At 39.9% G+C, this 21,842-nt stretch overlaps 2 protein-coding genes across 2 annotated transcripts in view; both read left to right on the top strand.

Moving 5' to 3' along the window:
- The window catches only part of arrdc1b (arrestin domain containing 1b), a 68,110-nt gene extending 57,541 nt beyond the window's left edge, over positions 1-10,569 (top strand). The window contains exons 4-8 of the mRNA XM_033647428.2: positions 1,440-1,594; positions 1,991-2,173; positions 3,392-3,568; positions 3,695-4,157; positions 6,131-10,569. Coding sequence (XP_033503319.1) covers positions 1,440-1,594; positions 1,991-2,173; positions 3,392-3,568; positions 3,695-4,157; positions 6,131-6,195 — 1,043 coding nt within the window. The 3' untranslated portion in view covers positions 6,196-10,569. The remainder of the gene's footprint in view (positions 1-1,439; positions 1,595-1,990; positions 2,174-3,391; positions 3,569-3,694; positions 4,158-6,130) is intronic.
- Positions 10,570-11,455: 886 nt separating this feature from the next.
- Positions 11,456-21,841, top strand: slc31a2 (solute carrier family 31 member 2). Its single transcript, XM_033646627.2, has 4 exons — positions 11,456-11,911; positions 15,923-15,989; positions 16,428-16,656; positions 20,268-21,841. The coding sequence occupies exons 1-4, from the start codon at positions 11,903-11,905 to the stop codon at positions 20,431-20,433; spliced, it is 471 nt and encodes a 156-aa protein (XP_033502518.1). The 5' UTR covers positions 11,456-11,902; the 3' UTR covers positions 20,434-21,841.
- Position 21,842: the final 1 nt, after the last annotated feature.

Here is a 21,842-nt window from a genome sequence, read left to right as displayed (position 1 = left end):
GAACTTATCCTCAGAAGCAGAGGTGACTCTTGGTCTTCCTTTCCTGGGTCGGTCCTCATGTGTGCCAGTTTGGTTGTAGCGCTTGATGGTTTTTGCGACTCCACTTGGGGACACATTTAAAGTTTTTGCAATTTTCCGGACTGACTGACCTTCATTTCTTAAAGTAATGATGGCCACTGGTTTTTCTTTAGTTAGCTGATTGGTTCTTGCCATAATATGAATTTTAACAGTTGTCCAATAGGGCTGTCGGCTGTGTATTAACCTGACTTCTGCACAACACAACTGATGGTCCCAACCCCATTGATAAAGCAAGAAATTCCACTAATTAACCCTGATAAGGCACACCTGTGAAGTGGAAACCATTTCAGGTGACTACCTCTTGAAGCTCATGGAGAGAATGCCAAGAGTGTGCAAAGCAGTAATCAGAGCAAAGGGTGGCTATTTTGAAGAAACTAGAATATAAAACATGTTTTCAGTTATTTCACCTTTTTTTGTTAAGTACATAACTCCACATGTGTTCATTCATAGTTTTGATGCCTTCAGTGAGAATCTACAATGTAAATAGTCATGAAAATAAAGAAAACGCATTGAATGAGAAGGTGTGTCCAAACTTTTGGCCTGTACTGTATAAAAAATATTTATAATTTATATAATTTTTTTTAATAATTTATAATATAATTTATAATATGATTGTATTGTGCAATTTTCCTATTTGTGCAATAATATTATTGTGCACAATCATCCATCATGGACATATTATTTATTATTATATTTATACAGTATCTCTATAAGCAAAAGGTATATATAAATATGTAGCTTTTATATTATTATTATAATATTTTAATTTTATTGTATTTTGTGTTATTATTTATGGGATTATAAAAGTCTGTAATTTAAACTTTTATATTATTTTTATTTTATTTTATTTTATATTATTATTTATAGGATTATTAAAGTCTGTAATTTAAACTTTTATATTATTTTAATTTTATTGTATTTTATATTATTTATAGGATTGTAAAAGTCTGTAATTTAAACATTTATATTTTAATTTTATTGTATTATATATTATTATTTATAGGATTATTAAAGTCTCTAATTTAAACTTTTACGTTATTTAAATTTTAATGTATTTTATGTTATTTATGGGATTATTAAAGTCTCTAATTTAAACTTTTATATTGTTTTAATTTTATTTTAATCGGATCTTATTTGTATTTTTTGTAGCTTTTACGTCATTTCTTTCACCTAATCATTTTTTTGTCTTTACGTTTTTCCCTCAAGCTGCTGTAAAACTTAATTTCCCCGATGTGGGATTATTAAAGTCTCTTATCTCATCTGATTTTATATTCGCAGTCCCTATGTCAGCCCCGAAATATCTGTCCTCAGTGTCAAAGTAACGTCTGCATTGTCTTTTTTACCTCCAATCCTCTCTGTAGTCGCTGCCCCGACTTCCTTCGAGGGCCCCTTTGGGAAGATTATTTACCGCGTGAGGGCGGCCATTGACACGCCCCGTTTCGCTAAGGACTACAAAGCCCAGAAGCCCTTCTACCTACTCAACCTGCTCAACCTCAATGAGGTGCCTGACATTGAAGTAAGTGTTCAACTTTTACTACTTTAATAAATCCTTAATAAACTGAGATGTTGCTTTGAGTTTATTAAGGAAGTTTTGGATATAACACAGACACAAGGAAAAGAGGGGACTTTAAAACACTGTAATGCATCTCTTTATTTGATCAGCGTTTGTCTTGTTCGAGGCTTATTTGATTTCATGGCACAGCAGGATCTAATTCATTTTCTCCTCTACTCCTCTGCATTACTTACGTATCCTCTACTCTCTTAACATCATGACTGTCAGTTTCCTGATACTCTGGAAGTCAGCAGGAAAAGATTATCAGCATCAGATTATCAGCGCAGCATCAGCTAATGAGGCTTCTTAATTACTAACAACACACAAACAAACATTTATCCCGTAACTCTGCCTCCACAGCATCCCAGTTACGCTGTGACCACTAAGAAGTTCAGCTACCTCCTGGTGAAGACGGGGACGCTAATGCTGAAAGCTCGCAGCGACCTGAGGGGTTACATCCCTGGTCAGGTCATCAAGTTAGCCACAGAGATCCACAACAAGTCTGGGAAGGACACGGGATGTGTGCTGGCCAGTCTCATACAGGTAGATTGTTATTATCATATATATTTTACTAATTCTTACCACCACACCTTTCTCTTGACAGGTTAACTTCTTGTTACAGTGAGTCATCTTTGGAAGTATGATTTTCAGGGTTCCTACGCAGTATGTAAAAGTATGGAATTGTTTACCAAAGGATAACTAAACTGTGTTAAAGAATTTCATTACATTATCTTTGAATGTGCACGAATTTAATGATACAGATTTTTTAAACAACCTGTAATTTAACCTTTCACATGAAAAACACCATAAATAACAACTGCTTCAAAAGCCATTTGATTTCTATTTTATATTCCTGTAAAGACATCAACAAATGTCTCTTTAAACAACTGTTATAATTAAAGTTTATCAGCAAAAACTACATTTTACAGGATTACATCATGATGACTTCATATTTTATCTTCGTCTTATACTCATTTTAACTGAATAGAGCTTGAACGCATCATGATGTAACTCAATATAACCCCCATGAACATGTATTTCAGCCACTGACTGCTAACAGCTAATTTCAACTAGCTCTCTTCCTGCTGATTTGAAAACGACTGTGAGTCATCGCCTTTCATCCCGACGGTGTCCCAGGGAAGATCTCAGACACATTTTCTATGGTCTCTGAAACGACGGGATACTGTTGGTCTTGAGCCCCCGCACAAAACTGACGTGACATGACAAAAAAACATTGACCACTGCCATCAGTGAATGTCATCTTATTTGCTGATGGCGACTACGAGGTGAATATCGGCCAGTAAACCCTGATAAGACGATACAACCCTGATGTGAAATGTGTAGGATCCCTGGATTTTGTTTTGTTTCGTTTGTTTTTTAGGTGTTGAGTACCATTCAGGTGTACTGTAAAAACAAATGAATAACGATAATGGATCATAAAATCTATATAAGAAAGCGAAACACAGTTTTTGCCCTGTCCCAAATACCATTATTATGAGCACAGTCAGTGTGCTCTGCCCCCCGGAAATTTCCATTTTAGGGATGTATTATAAATCTCTGCTGGACTCCGAAGCTTCAAACCATTCACAGAACTAATCCCCTCATATGGGTGCACATAAAATCTCTCTATACCTTGAGATAACAGTAATGGAGGTTCTCTTGATCCATTTCAAAGGAACGCTTTCCCTTTCCAATAATCCAGAGATGGGTGAAGTGGTTTGACGGCACTGTCACATCTTTTTTTTTTCTCTGTCACAACAGAAAGTGACTTATAAGACCAAACGGCCTGTGTTTGACCTGCGGACCATCGCAGAGGTGGAGGGAGCCGGGGTGAAAGCAGGAAAACACGCAGAGTGGAGAGAGCAGATCATCGTCCCTCCTCTTCCTCAGTCTGCACTGGCCGGCTGCAGCCTCATAGACATCGACTATTTCATTCAGGTCAGAGTGTGTGTGTGTGTGTGTGTGTGTGTGTGAGAGATACATGTGTCAGATGTACTTATCTTCTGAGCTTCCATAGTACTTTAATGTTTTGTGTGTGTTTGCCAACACAAATATGTGTTACAGGTGTCACTAAAATCTCCAGAGGCAATCGTCACTTTGCCAATCTACATTGGGAACATTGCTGTGAACTTGTCTCCATCGAGACCCATGCCCTCCAGTCCGGACCACTGCGCTGTGACCATCGGACCCAGGGCAACGGGCGTGACACCCAGCGCCCCGCCGGCAGAGGAGGATCCAGAGGAGGAGCTGTGTGCAGGAGGCTTGGCTAGTGAGGAGATTCCCACCAAGAGTCACTCTCAGCAGGATCCCTCAGGTCATCCGGTCACCATGTCCCCCAGTGCCTTCAGCCACGCACCCGGTGCAGCCCTTCCTCCCAGCCACAGACGACCCGACGCCTCGGCTCCACTGTTCTGTGTGTCCACCGGGGCCACCATACCTTTCTTCACCGAGGGAGACGTCACTCCTGTACCCACTTCCTGTTCTCTCATCCTTCCTCCAGAGTACAGCAGCTGGGACTACCCTCATGGTGGGTTCTTAAATAAGTTTCTCACACTGTCGTCCCTATCACAGTCCATGCTTTGAAATATCTGTTTTATGTTTTCATCGCAGGCCGTTCAAGGAGTGAGTTGTCTGACGTTCAGTTTCTGTAACCAGATGAACTCTGGCTGGTGTTGAGCCATGAGTCGACTCTTCTGACATTGTTGTTATATGTCCTTGTATAGTAGGGAAACCTTAATAAGGCAAACACAAGTAGCCTAATCTCACAATCTCTTGACTCAAGTTACATCTAAACCGTAGCACAACAGAGCTGAGGGTGCAAAGTTTTATCACTTTATCAAAGACAAATCCTGTTTGGGTACTTGAGAATCCTTGCATGGCAACTTCCTACCCATGCAAAGGTCCTGACATTGCCAAAATAATGTCCCCACAGTGGCTGGCATCTTAGATTATAGTTCTGTTGAGGGACATTGCAAGAACATTGTGCACCAGTTATATTTTGTAGTGCTGTAAACACCTTGGTATAGTAAGTGCTCTTGAATGCGCCCTAGATCAGAAGGTGAAGACAGGTACTTTACATTTCAAATGAAAGCAAATGATGGATGACGCGACACTGTGAATGCTTCCATACACTCCAATACACCTCCATACATTCATTGAGTTTTTGTTGCACAGAATTTGAGTCCATTGAATGTGGCTGCTGAAGCATTCACAACTAAAACTCAGTAATCCCATAACATGTAATCCTGCAGTGTTTTCCTGGCTCAGCATGGGCGTTTAGGGGTTGACAATGCACGACAGCATGATCGGTCCGCGTACTGTAAAGGCAATGAGTCTATGTTTGACAGGAGAGGAGGAGGAGAAGAAGATTATTAATTCTCGAGGGGAAATTCAAATTTTTTAACTCTGTTGTAATATACACACAGGCCCGGTATACACTCACATGCACAAACAGGACCTGTACGTGCATTAAATGGAGAGATGTCCATACTTGGTCCGTACGGGGCCTTGAACTGGTGACCCTCTAGTTTGAGGGAGTGGGTTTGAGGGTGAGGAGGCAGTCTTTGTCCACCGGTGATAGCAGTGTTGGGGTTGCTACTCAAAAAAAGTAATGTATTACACATTATTTATTAGTTTTTTGAAAAGTAATACATTATTTTACTTAATTACACCCTGTAGAAACTAAATTGTTACATTACTTCTGCGTTACTTTGTAACATCACTTGAGTTGCATTGTCATGTATTAATTGCAAGTTAACAATATGATGCTAAACCTTACATATGCCCACATATCAGCACAAAACGAGGATCAGGAGAATCAAAGCAGCTTACTGTAGGTTATAACTGCCTCAAACTGAAACTATATCAGTATATAAAACAATATAAAAGAGGTTGTCTTTTCTAACACCATCTATTGCAAATATTAATTGCCTCAAAATAGGATATGAGTAAATAAAATAATATAAGAGACTAGCCCTCGTGACACCTTTAGATGATGACAGAATTAAAAGGGAGAGTAAAAGTTTAACTGGCACATAAACTGCATTTAATGCTCAGTAGTCCAGCTTATTTGACACGTTCATCATAAAAGCAGCGGTTATACCTCATCAAAAGGAGTCTCTCAAGTAGTTTCCAGACATTCTGTTTCTCCACTGAGTCAGCGCAAGTCTGCCCGGGCCCACGCACGATATGGTGTTGTGGTGTCAGCACTTTTTTTTTCTATCCAGCCATTATGCAGATAATTTGAAAACTTATGGAGTGTATGAAAGGACATAATTGTTTGATAAGTAACTGTGCAGTGACTATTGAATTTAGAGAGGAATCGTGTTACATTATTGTGTTATTTTGGGATTACGGTAAGGCGTCACCCCCAACACTGATTATATGAGCATGTTTAACGTGTCCCTATACGATGAATCCCACTGACTTACTTGATAAGTCGTGGAACAGAGGTGACATCAACTATATTACTGACTATTTTTCTACCTTTGTGTGTTATAGAGCCCCCGCCCACTTACGAGGAAAGCTGCAGCAGCGCCAACTCCAGTTTCAACAGTAGACAGTAGAGAAGACGCAGGTGACGAAGCATCATGGCCACGCCCACCCACACCTGTCTGCATTTGCCTCAAGAGTAACCACGACAGAGACACGCTGGGTTAAAGAGGATGGATGATAACTCCACTTCCGAACACCCCAAAGATTCTTTGTCCTCAAATAAGTAAAAAAAAAAGGGATCATATCTTATACGGAATATAATTTCACCTCATGTCCCATCAGGTATTGTCAGACAGAACGGGTGAAAATCACTGTGCCTAAAAAAAGTATTTTGAATCATCGTACAGCATTTAGAATATCCAGTGATTGGACATGATTCTTTCATGGGGCGGAGTAAGATCTGTTGTTTTATCAATGAACTTCTGCATCTGTGATGCCTTGAATATGAGTTCGGCCTACTGAGGGTTCATGTTTGGCGAGATCAAATGTTGGCCTTTTCTGTAGTCTTGTTCCAATTGTGCACTTGTTATTGTGGTCCACCGCTGTCCGTTTGTGTCTCAGTTGTCCTCGTCATCAGCAGGGCAGAGCTGTCTTTATGCTTGACGTTGAAAGGAGAACTTAATGCCAGAGGTTGTGGTTTGTCTAGTTTGAGTATTTAAATCTCTGTGTGTAGGATTTTGATGATTATGGGCTCATTTATAACAGGGCTGCACAATTATTTGATTTGAGTATTTGATTTTTGATGAAGGTAAAATGTGTCCAACATACCATTATACAGTAAATGAGGCATTGTGGTGCTACAAAGATGCTCCAGCCTACAACTTATATTCTAGACGTAAGGGAACATGCTTGGACGGTACAGACCCCAGCAAAAATTCTATCATCTTTTTTTTTTTATCAGTGAAAATGAAATGCAGAAATTACAATTCCCGCTAGAATCAGAACTCGTCGCAATATCTGCCGAAGTAATCACAGTGTTTGTTTCGTTTTGCATTTTGTGCAGCCTCAGTTTATACTCCCGCCGTTATGTAATGTAACTATCACTGCCCACAAACTTCCATGTGTCCTTCATGTTGGCACAGAAACATCCACTAGATGGCGCCAGAAGGCAGAATCAAAAGTTTGTGACATTAACAATCATGGCAACGTTGGAGAAGGTTGTAATAATAACATAACTTTTAACGGAGCTGGCGTTGTAGAAGCTGGAGTTCTGTGAGGTCATTAAATACATTGCAATATGTGGATGGAGAATTCTTTTAACTATATCACTGAGTTTTTCTGTTCTTCGATTCTTAAAATGTCTTCCTCCCGTCCCACGGTAGTGTACTCAGAACGATCTACCCAAATACATAGAAACTTGTTAATTCTACCCAAAGTTGCTTGATATTATTCGGGATGACCGCAAGATGAAAATGCAACACAGGACTTTGACTTCTCTAGCTAGTCATTTCCTTTACTACACATTAGTGAAAAGTGATCGCTAGACAGACAGACAGACAGATAGATAGATAGATAGATAGATAGATAGATAGATAGATAGATAGATAGATAGATAGATAGATAGGGAAGAAAGGTAGACAACAGTATGAGGATGTGGAGATATATTTCATAATTAATACATACAAATATTAAATCACTTTGATGCTTTGAAGGCACAACAATGGCATTGCCAATGAATTATAGGTTGGAAAATACAATATTTGCCCGATTTAACATGACTTGGGGTATAAACCACGCCCACTTCTGTCTGAATACAGATAGAGACAGATATATTTTTGTTGGTTGAACAGATACAAATACAGATACAGATAATGGCGTACAGACAGAAGGCACCGTCCTTGTCTGTATACTCATCTATCACTGAGCATAAATGAAACTTTAAAGTCATTCTGATGGTTTCAGTCTTTGTTTCAGCAAATATAAAACAACCCCAGTTAGAAACTGAGTCTGTGTTTTGTAGCTGCATGCATTGCCGTCTGCTACGGTGTCTTATTTTATAATGCCACTCCATGTTGCCAGTCAGAAATTGTTAGAATCCTACACACAGAGGCTTTAGAGATAAATAGTGACTCAGCAACACCTCTCAGTTGTATCACTTAAAACAGAGGTAGCAGTAAAAACTACTTTAATATATTGTAGTTATATGAATAAATCCAGTCACATTATAATCTGTGTGTTTTTAAACATTATTTCTGTTAAAATTAATCAACCAATTGGGATATTTACATTTTTCTGCACATTTAGTTTCTGGACAAGATCACTTATGTGGAGAAACAAAGAGGAGCATGTGCACTGATCTCACTTTGGAAAAGATGAATATATAAATATATATCACCCCTGTAGTGCCACCATATGTTGCGTCATATCCCTGAGAGGTTCTGCTTTGACACCAGTTTTGTATTCATAGGACAGTTTATCTGCAGATGAGGCTCATTTCTCCTGCAGCTGGGTAAAATGACTGCAGTGCTGACGCAGTCTTCCTCTGCCCTCTTGTGGCCGTCGCCAGTACAAGTTTAAATCAACTTGTACTGACACAATCAGCCATGTTGTTTGCAGAAGTGACTAACTGAGGTTTGATATAGGTGTTGTCGTGAGATGTGATGCGAGTGTTTAGCATCATCCCAACAGTCTGATTGAGATTATATGTTGTTTTTTCTCCTGTTTGTTGCCTTGACTTTCATTTAGTGTTACATTAGTGAGACGAGAATCCTTCTGAAATTTCAGTTGGTGCAGATTATGAACATACATGTGCACAAAACGGCACTTTTTACAGTTTGCATGGATTTGTGGGTGCACATCTACTGTACGTGTGCCTGTGTAAGTGGGTCTGTTTTCACTTAAAGGTATACTGTGCAGGATTGGTTGCTGTTTGTTAGCATGCTCACCAGGGAAAGTGAGTAAAAGCCAGCCCCAGATTCACTCTTGTTTGGCGTTTTGTTTTGCTATATTTGCATTTTTTGCAATTTTGTGGCTTCCTCTTGGATGTCTGATGCTTCACCCGGTCGCTACCTTTTTTTAAAAATGAGAAAAATGCCCTGACACTTCCAGTGGGCCCTACGTGATGATGAGAGGGATTACTTCTATATGAGACTATCTGTTTCTAAGGGAAATCCTGCATAGTATATCTTTAAACTTCATTTCAAACTGGTTCATGACTCAGCGTTTGTGTTAAATTATCTGAAGTTTTTCTTTGCCTGTGTACATGGGCTGGGTGATAGCTGAATATTTTACAAATTAAAGTGTAACCATACTATGATATGATCTTATTATGTTATCACTCCTTTGCCCAAATTAATTAATCTCAGCAAGCTGTAATTTTAATATGAACAAAATGACTGACAGAAGGTTTTGTTATGCACATATAAGGAGTTTAATCTGATTTACAGTGGACCACACTTCAGTGATTGCATCTGATTTTGCATATATTTGTCATATTCTGTTTTACCTTGATGACAGTAAATGTCCTTGTTTATGTAATTATAATGATTTGACCCATGTCACCCAGCCCAACAGCGTTGCAAAAGCGTCAGCACATATTCATTGTCACTTTTCTGTGGGAAACTACGACCACTGAAAATCTTAAGCACAACTGCTCTGACAAATGTTTGTGTCACTGTAAATGTGTTTCTCTTGTTTTATCACATTTTAGTACAATCTCAAAGTCATTCTGTGAATTTAGAACAAGATCTCAGTGCTGGTGTCGGCTCCTGACTGTAAATCACGTTGCCACGTTTCTCCGGAAATTGTATTTCATTTTGTGAGCCTCATCAGCTTTGAAATTTTCTCCCAAAAAAACTGCTGTTACCATTAGAAACCTGACAGTCCCCCAAACTACTTCTGACTCTACATTATTGTAAATGCATGCCTTAAAGAGTCTGGACTCCCGCCACCTCTTACAGGATCTTGTGATGGACTTTTTCTTTTTCCTCTGTCAGCGAGGACGTCAGGATGTGCTCGTGCAGCTCTTCCTGTTCCGTCCCCTGTGGACTGTGCCAAGTGCACTTGATGTATACAAATGTAGCTTTTAAAAAACAGCAAGGAAACTGGACCTTAGACCTGTTGGACTTTCGTTTTTATTCTTGTTTTAGAAAATATGTGCAATTCCTCTCGTCTCCATGAACGCTGCAGCAGCAACTCCCTGAAGTCATTTTACGCTGCCTTTATCGATCCTGATTCTGTTGAATTCTTCTCCACCAAAAGGTACTATAGCTTTATGAAGCCCCACTTGTTCTGTGTTTTTATTTTTCATTCTTTCCCCCCTCACATATTGATGAGTGGTGTCTGGTTTTGTATTTTTCTACTTGTAAACTGTTTACAGGTGCAGTATGCAGATACTAATAGTAGCACCTCAATCAGTAAATGTAATATTTCAACATACAGTGCAGAATCACATCAAAGTTGTACTGTACAGTATAACAATAAAATTATATGACCTTTTTTTGTTGCTTATGTGGACAGAGTCAACTTATTTATATAACTTATTTTCCTTTTCTTTTGAGCATGATACCATCTTTCAACAACAAGGCAATTTAAAGTGTGTCACATAAAAGCAAACATTTCTATTTATTCAGACGTAGACATTGGGTGAGAGGCGGGGTACACCCTGGACAGGTCGCCAGACTATCACAGGGCTGACATAGAGACGGACAACCATTCACACCTACGGACAATTTAGAGTCACCAGTTAACCTGCATGTCTTTGGACTGTGGGAGGAAGCTGGAGTACCCAATGAAAACCCATGCTGACACAGGGAGTACACGCAAATTCCGCACAGGAGGGCTCCCCCACCCCTGGTCCGAACCAGTGACCCTCTTGCTGTGAGGTGACTGCTAACCACTGCACTGCCGTGCCGTAGATAACTGGACAGTATTTCAGTAAACAATACTGTATGATGAAATTTCCCAAAATGTAAATATTGCATCTGTTAAGGATTAGGATTTAGCAAAATAATAATAATATATCTGATGTGGTTTGGTAGGTTGATATGATTTTCATAATAAAAAAAACATAGTAAGCACAAAGTAACCCCACATTAAAATTTTTGAACAATTATATAAAATTATTATTAAATTACATTAAATGTATTATTTAATCAGAATTCTTTTTATATTTTCTGTCTTCCAATATTAATCAGCCTCCTTCCTTTTTTTTAATTTTTATTGTTTTATACATTTTATTTTATTTTAATTTATTTTATTTTATTTTAATTTTTGCCTTTTATAGTACAAAAAAAAAAATGCAAGTAGCCGAAAAAGTACGAATCCCTTCGGCTACCTCCGTCTGTCACGTGATCCAAGTATTTGTGGCGATGTGATTTGCGCATGCGCACTACCTTGAATCAGTGTCCAGCGCTCCAACGCCTACATTTCTTGGCTAATATCAACTAAACGTCGTTTATAATGCAAATTATGGTCAGTTTTACCCATCCTGCTCGATAACAGTTGGGTTCCGGACGACTTTTACGGAATTTAATAACCATTTCGATTTATTATTCGCACTACGCCTTCGTTCCCAGTTGCTGAAAAACTCCACTACCCGTCAGCCCTCTGTTTATTGTCTGAAGTCAGGAGGTAGCTTCGTTTCTGCTGCACGATGTGAGCAGCTGTGCACACTGGCTGCTGCTGCCGCTGCCGCTGAGGTACAATTGAAAAATTGCTCCTACCTTATTGACTGCACTCGAGCACCAGCTGTAGCCCGGACTGTGAGCCGCCTGCGATGGGGAACTGGAGTCAATAACCGCTGCAACCGTGTGTTAGCCTGAGCTCAGCAAGTTCACCATGATGTCCGTAAGTTGGGTGTTTGTTTGTCGCAGGATCATGTAACAGTATTTCACATGTTATTCTGCATTTGAAATATGTCCCTACATGTTAAAATGTGGCGTTCAGCGTGTGGAAATCTGACACTGACTATAGGGAGCAGACCATAATAACCCCACAGTAATATAGTGAATGCTTAAACCTGTTGACCCACTTAGACAGCAGTATTTCCAGTTGGGGAAGTGGGGGAGAAGTTAGCACAGCCTGTCACAACTTGAAACATCTATGACACCTTTAGGCTAGTTTCAATAGCTAATTTTAATTAGGGCTGAAATTACCTGCCTAAAACTAATTGTATTGTGTCTAACTACAATTTGCTTTGACTCATTCAATTGGAAACTGTGATACTATCATTACATATCATCACAAAATGACAGTCAGTATAAGATTATATTCAGTTATTGCCCAGCCCTACATTTAACCCAGTCAAATCACATGTGCTTCTTAGTGTTGCCTGGCTTTTTCCAAAGCAAAACATTGCTTTTAAGAATTTTAATATGTGTTTTTCCTTCCTGTCAGGCAGCCATAGCGAGCAGAAACTGCATTAGCTCACACCCACATGGCTTTGATAAGAATAAGAAATGAAATACCAAGTATGATAGTCTGGGTGGGAATCACCAGAGGATCCACGATACGATATTATCACCATAGTTTAGCCGCAATACAGTAATATTGCGATAAAATAAATTGTGATATATTTCCTTTTTAACTGTAAATTATGTTCCCTGAGGAAAACTTTGAATCTTATTAGATAAAACAGATGTTGACAGTCTGTTCATCTCACTTCAGCCATTTTCTATTTGCAGCAAAATGCATGCAGTGGACTGAAAAAGCAATATATGATATTCTTCTAGTAGGCTACCTAATTTAAAGTTTAATTTGTATTTGTAATATTGATCATCTTGGCAATGTGTGATGATATGATATTGCCACACAAAAATACTGGGATACTATGCTGTATCGATTTTTCTCTAGCCCCTTTGTGTCATCCATGTAACACTAACCGTAACACACAAGAGGCACAAACTATAAATAGTTTACATGCATTGTGTGCTGTATGTATAGTGATTTCTATCATTTTACTCAACCATATGCACATTATTTGAATTCAAACTCATCCTGTATTGCACTCAGATTTTCAATGCACCGATGCACTTTTAATGATGAATGTGTCTTAATATGTTAATGTTGGAATGACAATTAGATCAAAAGTACAGCTTGTACCTCAAGCATATTTCAAGACTTTACATAAGTTGGTTGGCATTTGCTTTTGACATGAATGTCAACCCACAGCTGTCTGGCAGATTTAAAAAAGAAAATGAAACGTACAGCCCAAGTGTAAAGTACATGTTGGCTTAAGCGTGCTAAAGTACCTGCACTGTCCTGTGAATGTGTACTGAACATGTTCTCAACATTCACCTTGCAAACAAGCCTGTGGTTTTCTCAGGCTGTAAGATAAGCTGACAATAATCACTGGGCCTGGCCTTGAGTTGGACTGTTGACTCAAGTTGTCTATATTTGGCTTTCACGCTGCCTCAAATGTTTCTGTCCTCTGCATCACTCTTACAGTACTTATGCACTTTTTAAATGTTGCTTTGACATTTAACTATATTTAAAGGGACAGTACATGTTTTCCTTGTAGCTGTAGTGCTATTTATCAATCTAGACTGTTTTGGTGTGAGTTGCAGAGTGTTTGAGATATCGGCTGTAGAGATGTCTGCCTAGATGTCTCTTGGCTTGTGGTGAGACATTTGAAAAATTCAACAGCAATGTCTCGATGTAGAAATCATGAAGCAGTTACTCAAGATAATCCACAGATCTCACCATGAGCAGTTTCATGCAGGAACTAGTCTGTGTCTATCGAGCTAAACCCGCCAACGTGAACGACATTCAGTTGTTCAAGTTCAGGAGTCTCTCTATCAGTGTCACAAGTTTCTACAAGTCTGACATAAAACTGAAAATAACGAGTGAGTTAACGGTCATTATTCTTCAGAACCAGTCCTTCCTTTTTTCCGTCTCTCACATCTAATCCAATAGAATCTTGTTTTTGAAGGATTTTGTAGGGATTTCTATTTCTAACACCATACTCACCAAGTAAATTGCTGGGATTTGGGAGTATGATGACATCACTAAAAATAAGTCTGACAGGGCAAGAGAGCTGAGCAGTCAGACAATCAGTGAGGGTTTAAACAAACCACAATGGTAGCCAGATAGGATTGAATAAGATTGATTGATGGATAAAATTTTAACCCATACTTACTGTTGTAAACATCCGTCACAGTTTACAGACCAACTTCCTGGTGCAATGAAGGATTGTTACCGACATTACAGGTGGACAAACTGCTGGTTTTCCCTCCACATATATTGGCTTTGATCATCTGGCTTACAGCCTGTTTTCTCATCTCACTCCTTGTGTTTTCTGCCCTGTCAGACTTTATTATGGTGATGTTATCATAAGATTTAAGCAGACATCCTGGTCATATGATATAATGCACCTCAAACCCCTGAACCAAAAACATGCCTCTCAAAATCTTTGTGGTCAAAAAAAATAAAGAAAGAAAGAGAGAAATGCCTATCACATGTTCTCAGAGGTCAAGGTAACATCTTTAAATTGCTTGTTATGTCCAGCTAACAGTCCAGAAGCCCAATACATACATTTTAGTACAATGTAGGAGAGAATCCTCACATTAGAGCAGCTCAAACCAGAGTTTACTCAGCCCGATAAATTATTTAAATGACAAATGGATTATTAGAATCGTCAGCTAATATTCACTTGATCGACCAAATGATTCATTGACTTGGAACGTCAAGGTTGTAGGTTTGATGTCAAGTCGACCTTCACCAGTGTGCAGCTGGTGGGAGAAAGTCATGCCAGGACAGGTGGTGAATTAGCAGGGAGGAGAAGGAAAGAGCCTGGCAGGGATTGGGCAGCAGGCTGAGGGCTGAGTAATGGACACACACACAAACAGCACATTCCTCTGTCAGTCTGCAGTCACAGGGCAGAACAGAGTGTACTTTTGTGGGACAATAGATCCTGTAAGTATGGGGCAAGACCAGCTGAATGGATATTTGTTCAGAACAGAATGAAGTTAGCTTTTTTATTTTTTATTTAAGGAATCCAAAAAATGATATGTAGAACAGATGAGGGTTTGACTGCGTCATAAAAGAATATGGAGATAATTCTGCGTGCAGAAAGTGTTAATTTCCCGCAAGACAACTGAAGAAACACAAGTAGTAGAGCACCACTTCTTACATGGATCCATCCATCCATCCATTTTCATCCACCTATCCAGGGCTGGGTCGTGGGGGCAGCAGGCTGAGCAAAGCACCCCAGACGTCCCTCTCCCCAGCAACGCTTTCCAGCTCCTCCTGGGGGACCCCAAGGCGTTCCCAGGCCAGACGAGATATGTAATCCCTCCAGCGTGTTCTGGATCTGCCCCAGGGCCTCCTACCAGTGGGACGTGTCCGGGACACCTACAGCGGGAGGCGCCCAGGAGGCATCCTAGTCAGATGCCCGAACCACCTCAACTAATCCCTTTAGACGCAAAGGAGCAGCAGCTCTACTCCGAGCTCCCTCGAGATGTCAGAGCTCCTTAACCTATCTCTAAGGCTGAGCCCAGACACCTCACGGAGGAAATTCATTTCCGCCGCTTATATCCGCAATCTCATTCCATCCCTACCCAGAGCTCATGACCATAGGTGAGGATTGGGGCGTAGATGGACAAGTAAATCAAAAGCTTCGCCTTCCGGCTCAGCTCCCTCTTCACCACAATGGACCAAACTCGGGGTGGGGGGGTCCTCTGTGGGGATTTTGCATGCACTCCTCGTGTCAGCATGGGTTTTCTCTGGGTACTCCAGCTTCCTCCCACAGTCCAAAGACATGCAGTTTAGGTTAATTGGTGATTCTAAAATTTATGCCCCTGGTACACCTGGCAACCATTTCGAGGTTTTAATATTCTCCTCTTTTTTTGTTTTCTTAAGATGACGTTTGGGGTGTCAACCAGCGTAACACTGCTGTTTGACTTCTGGGATGTGCACGGACCCGCAGGTAAGACGAAGAGTGTCGAACAACATCTTCACTTCACAGGAGTTGGGATGGATCTCTTCCAGTAGTTGTAACTCCTTAGAACCAGTTCATCTGGTTAAAACATACTGCAGTGTTGTGTCAACAGACACTGTCCATTTTCTTATTACTCAGGAAGAGTTTACAGAACAGCTCATCCAGGGGTGAAAAGAGATTGAAGTTTTTGCCATTGCTACTGTCACAACTTTTGCAGCCTCATATTGTTCTCCTTCTGTCCCCAGCTTCATGCATCCATAAAAACACACATTACATTTTTTAACACCTCTGTGGTATGAAAAGAAATTAGACACATGACATCATGTAAAGCAATTAACAATTTCTTGTTTTAAGTTTGAAGAAAATTCAACTCTGAGTCCAGCTCTGTGAGATAAATATGTGTGTGTGGTGTGTTTGTGTCTCCAGGGATGGTGCTGTCAGTGTTTGTGGTTCTGCTGCTGACAGTCTTCTACGAGGTGCTCAAAGTGTGGAGGGTGTGGCTGGGGACCAGTTCCAAATTGGCTCAGCCTCAGTCTGCGTACGCTGCCCCTCCATCCAGTCGCAGCGACAGCGTCTCTGTGCTGGAAAGCAGCCCCTCTGAGTCCTCGCTGACCCCCATTGAGTCACAGCCTCCCACTCGATTCACCAGAAACAGGTCAGGATCCTTGTGACTTTAGAAAATGATGATGATGCAGACATCTACGTTTGCTTTCTGATTTGGTCTTATCACGCCAAACCACAGCTAGGCCTACATACCTTTGTGACTCAGCCTTCTTGTACGGGTACTCCTCTCCCATTTTGGCTTCCTCCTGCACTGGAAATGCTCCTGGTACTGCTCTCATAGATTGTCATATTTGCTTTGCAAAGATTCCCAATCTATGTTTTCTGCTGCCTTTACCGCCTTGAACTAATGTGTTACCTTCAGGAACAGTTCAAATTTGTTGTTGGTCCAAGCAAAGAAATCTTTGTTCTCACTTTTAGAAGGAAGAACTCCGTATTTTTTTCTGTAACTAAGCAACCAACTGCAGGCAATCTACTTTGTGTTTACCATTACGGGTGTGATCAGTGTACGTGAATGTGTTTTCAGGCATGTTAGTGTGGTCCGAGATTATTTCTGTAATGGTGCTAAAATACTCATGAGTAAGGAGATTGTTTTCTAGTTTTAAAAGTTTTACAATTATAACATAATGGTGTGGATGCAGTTAAGTAAAGTTGCACACATGTAATCTACAAAGTGATAATTTGGCTTTTCTCATATATTTTACTGCAACATGTAAATAATGGAATACAAGATTATACTGTAAAGAAAATAAACGTTTTGGAAGCAGATCAAATGACAATCACTGCATTGCTAGAAGTCAGAAAAGTATGGAAACCCATTTCTGCCAGTAAAGAGAAAAAACAAGCTCATGGTAAGAATTTATCTCACAATTTTAATTTAGAATTTATTTCAGTCTGCAAATAGAAATAAGAACATCATGTATTAATCTACAAATTCATGTAAGTAAAGTCACAGCTTCTCACAGAAAATGACAGATACTTAAATAATACAGAGCAAAACATTACAATAAAGTAATTTAACATTAACTAAGATGCTTCTGAAGTCCGAAAAAGGTGTAGGCTGAAGCTACAGCTTATAACACTGACCCTTTTAACGGCACATCATATTCAGCAATCAACAAAACAAATCAAAAACAGGCAAACAAGGCAACATAGCAACAACAGAAAAGAGAAAAACAACTTACAAAAGGCAACTTAAGTTCCTGTACCCTGGTCTTTTACATCCATTACGTCCATTTTCATATTTGATCAATACGTCATTTTTAACATTCTGTTCCTCACTACAACTGTTCCATAAACTCTCTCCTTTAACTGAGATATTATGTAGTTCACCACTGGTCCTCACCAATAGTTTCTGAATATAGAAATAGCATGTTGACTTTTTCTCTTGTGAAACCACTCTTGGATACTTTCAGGTAATTATTGTTTTTTTGCCCTGTACATAATTGACAGGAAGAATCCATATTTTTACCTCTTAATCTCATAATTTTGACTTTGTATGTCAAAATATTGACTATACATGTGTGGTTTTCCAAAGTCATGACTCACTTTTTAAGAAAAGAAAAAAATCTGTCACTGGCGGAAATGGGCTTCCGTAGAAAATCAATCTGATCTCCTACATGAAAAAGCAGTTGACTTTTTGGTGCTTTCTTGACCCTGTCCAAGCACTTCGTGTTTGTTAAATCAAACATTAAGAGTTCAGTGATTTCGGTGAGTTTTTTATGTTTGTCATTTGTGTTAAGCAGCAACACTGCAGTAATATGTGAGCTTCATATCACTCTGCAGCTCTCTTTTGTAGCTGTGTGTGATATTCTTTGTGTTTATCTTGGCACCTGCGTTAAGAGTGAGTTTAGCATTTCTCATGCTAGACGTACAGTACAGGCCAAAAGTTTGGACACACCTTCTCATTCAATGCGTTTTCTTTATTTTCATGACTATTTACATTGTAGATTCTCACTGAAGGCATCAAAACTATGAATGAACACATGTGGAGTTATGTACTTAACAAAAAAAGGTGAAATAACTGAAAACATGTTTTATATTCTAGTTTCTTCAAAATAGCCACCCTTTGCTCCGATTACTGCTTTGCACACTCTTGGCATTCTCTCCATGAGCTTCAAGAGGTAGTCACCTGAAATGGTTTTCCAACAGTCTTGAAGGAGTTCCCAGAGGTGTTTAGCACTTGTTGGCCCCTTTGCCTTCACTCTGCGGTCCAGCTCACCCCAAACCATCTCGATTGGGTTCAGGTCCGGTGACTGTGGAGGCCAGGTCATCTGCCGCAGCACTCCATCACTCTCCTTCTTGGTCAAATAGCCCTTACACAGCCTGGAGGTGTGTTTGGGGTCATTGTCCTGTTGAAAAATAAATGATCGTCCAACTAAACGCAAACCGGATGGGATGGCATGTCACTGCAGGATGCTGTGGTAGCCATGCTGGTTCAGTGTGCCTTCAATTTTGAATAAATCCCCAACAGTGTCACCAGCAAAACACCCCCACTCCATCACACCTCCTCCTCCATGCTTCACAGTGGGAACCAGGCATGTGGAATCCATCCGTTCACCTTTTCTGCGTCTCACAAAGACACGGCGGTTGGAACCAAAGATCTCAAATTTGGACTCATCAGACCAAAGCACAGATTTCCACTGGTCTAATGTCCATTCCTTGTGTTTCTTGGCCCAAACAAATCTCTTCTGCTTGTTGCCTCTCCTTAGCAGTGGTTTCCTAGCAGCTATTTGACCATGAAGGCCTGATTGGCGCAGTCTCCTCTTAACAGTTGTTCTAGAGATGGGTCTGCTGCTAGAACTCTGTGTGGCATTCATCTGGTCTCTGATCTGAGCTGCTGTTAACTTGCGATTTCTGAGGCTGGTGACTCGGATGAACTTATCCTCAGAAGCAGAGGTGACTCTTGGTCTTCCTTTCCTGGGTCGGTCCTCATGTGTGCCAGTTTGGTTGTAGCGCTTGATGGTTTTTGCGACTCCACTTGGGGACACATTTAAAGTTTTTGCAATTTTCCGGACTGACTGACCTTCATTTCTTAAAGTAATGATGGCCACTGGTTTTTCTTTAGTTAGCTGATTGGTTCTTGCCATAATATGAATTTTAACAGTTGTCCAATAGGGCTGTCGGCTGTGTATTAACCTGACTTCTGCACAACACAACTGATGGTCCCAACCCCATTGATAAAGCAAGAAATTCCACTAATTAACCCTGATAAGGCACACCTGTGAAGTGGAAACCATTTCAGGTGACTACCTCTTGAAGCTCATGGAGAGAATGCCAAGAGTGTGCAAAGCAGTAATCAGAGCAAAGGGTGGCTATTTTGAAGAAACTAGAATATAAAACATGTTTTCAGTTATTTCACCTTTTTTTGTTAAGTACATAACTCCACATGTGTTCATTCATAGTTTTGATGCCTTCAGTGAGAATCTACAATGTAAATAGTCATGAAAATAAAGAAAACGCATTGAATGAGAAGGTGTGTCCAAACTTTTGGCCTGTACTGTATGTAAGACTGAACATGGTCCTTTCTTTCTGTTAAATGGTTTAACTGTCACCTAATCTGTCACAATGATTGAACCCAGTCAATATGCAACTTTGTCTTGCAACATCGGTAACATCCTGACAGTGTATGAGGCAAAGATCCTCTCATACTTATGTAATGTACCTGGTGTAACCAACTCATGTATTCCTCTCTTTCCTCTGCAGTGTGTTGCTGCATGGTATCCAGACAGTCCTCCACATACTGCAGGTGACTCTGGGCTACATGCTGATGCTGTGCGTCATGTCCTACAACACCTGGATCTTCCTCGGGGTCATCGTGGGATCAGCCCTTGGCTATTTCATCTCATTCCCTCTCCTAGGTAAAACCTGACGGTCAAGACAGTGCACACAGAGGACAGCTTGTTTCCCCCTCGAGTTAAAAGGACCGCATGCTCTGGATACTACACATGGGAAACTTGACTAATATCAGCGTGTCATTCCTTTGCCCTCTGGCACAGTTAGCATTTGTGAACATTTAACACTGAGAGGGCACGAGAGGGGAATTCTTTGTATGCTGAAGGATGAGCTGCACAACGCTAACGCACACTACAGTTGCTTTAACTCTTCTGGATCTGGAAACTGAAACTTTTTCACGCACAAAATCATTCTGATGTCCGACACCAGTTTCAGACTTTGTGTTATGGCCTCTGGATTCAGTTGTTAACTTGGAAACTGGAAATACCAAGTTTAACATTTGTCTTACACCAAAGACACCACTGTGTACGATTTTAGCATTTGTAAGTTTTTCTTTACTGATAAAGGGGCGTCATATTCTGTTTCTAAGGCTTAGTCTTGATAGTCTACTCACACAGCAAACATCTAAGAGAGCAATGCCAGTAGAAAGAAGATCTTAGTCTTGAGGGGAGGGAGTGCTGCTTGCTTAAACTCTTTTCTTTTTTTGTTTGCTTATCCTAAAATGCATCCCAATCTTCCACAGCTGACAGACGACACAGCTCAGAGATGGAAAGTCATGCATAGCTTGTGGCATATTATGGTTATTTCTGAAATTGTGTTTTTATGGTTGACCTTGGCAGACTTTTTAAACTACTACGCTGCATTTTACTAAACAATTCAAGGTGTTATGACACTACAGATTGTCAAAAAATAGATTTCATGTCAGTTATAAAAGACTAACTCTTGACTATTTTGACAAGACACTCCTATGGCCTTAAAGAGGAACTCATCCTAAAGACTTCTATTTTTGAATGCTTAAAAAGCAACATTTTGTGATTTGAACCAACAACAGTGGATTTAAGACTGATTATTTGTCCCTTTTCAGTATTTTGGAGTGAAACTGGAAAGTGGACACACACTTGGAACTGAGACTCTCAGTCAGATGTCATAAGAAAGGGCTCCGATTCAGGAACTGAATCATGTGATTGCAGCTGGTCAACTTAATGTGTGTCACTGGCTCACTAACCAATCAGAGTCATTGTCACACGTACATCAGGGGTTAGTGAAAGTTGATCATGTGGTTGTGTGGCAATCATTGACAAACCATGGACCTGCAAAGAAAAGAACCTTGCAACTGACATTTCAGATGTGTTTTCTGTTGAAACATCCCCATGTTCTCTCTTGAAACAGAATATTTTTGCTAGTTTTACAACAGACTCTTAACAATAGTAAAAAAATAAAATATGTCTGATGATTTGAGGTGGTTTTCAAACATTTTCTTAGTGATGGTTTTCTGTCACAAGAACTTGAAATAAAAAATAAAGAAGAAAGCTGATGAAATATTAC

This window comes from Epinephelus lanceolatus, chromosome 19, assembly GCF_041903045.1.
Source record: "Epinephelus lanceolatus isolate andai-2023 chromosome 19, ASM4190304v1, whole genome shotgun sequence".
NCBI classification, from domain to species: domain Eukaryota; kingdom Metazoa; phylum Chordata; class Actinopteri; order Perciformes; family Serranidae; genus Epinephelus; species Epinephelus lanceolatus.
Note: the sequence above shows the minus strand (reverse complement) of the source record. Positions and strands in the feature narration are given on the sequence as shown.

Bases quoted from the DNA above. Each gene is read 5' to 3' on its own strand.
- slc31a2 (XM_033646627.2), top strand. The intron at 15,990-16,427 runs GTAAGACGAAGA...TTGTGTCTCCAG, and splicing joins GGATGTGCACGGACCCGCAG to GGATGGTGCTGTCAGTGTTT. The intron at 16,657-20,267 runs GTCAGGATCCTT...TTTCCTCTGCAG, and splicing joins ACTCGATTCACCAGAAACAG to TGTGTTGCTGCATGGTATCC.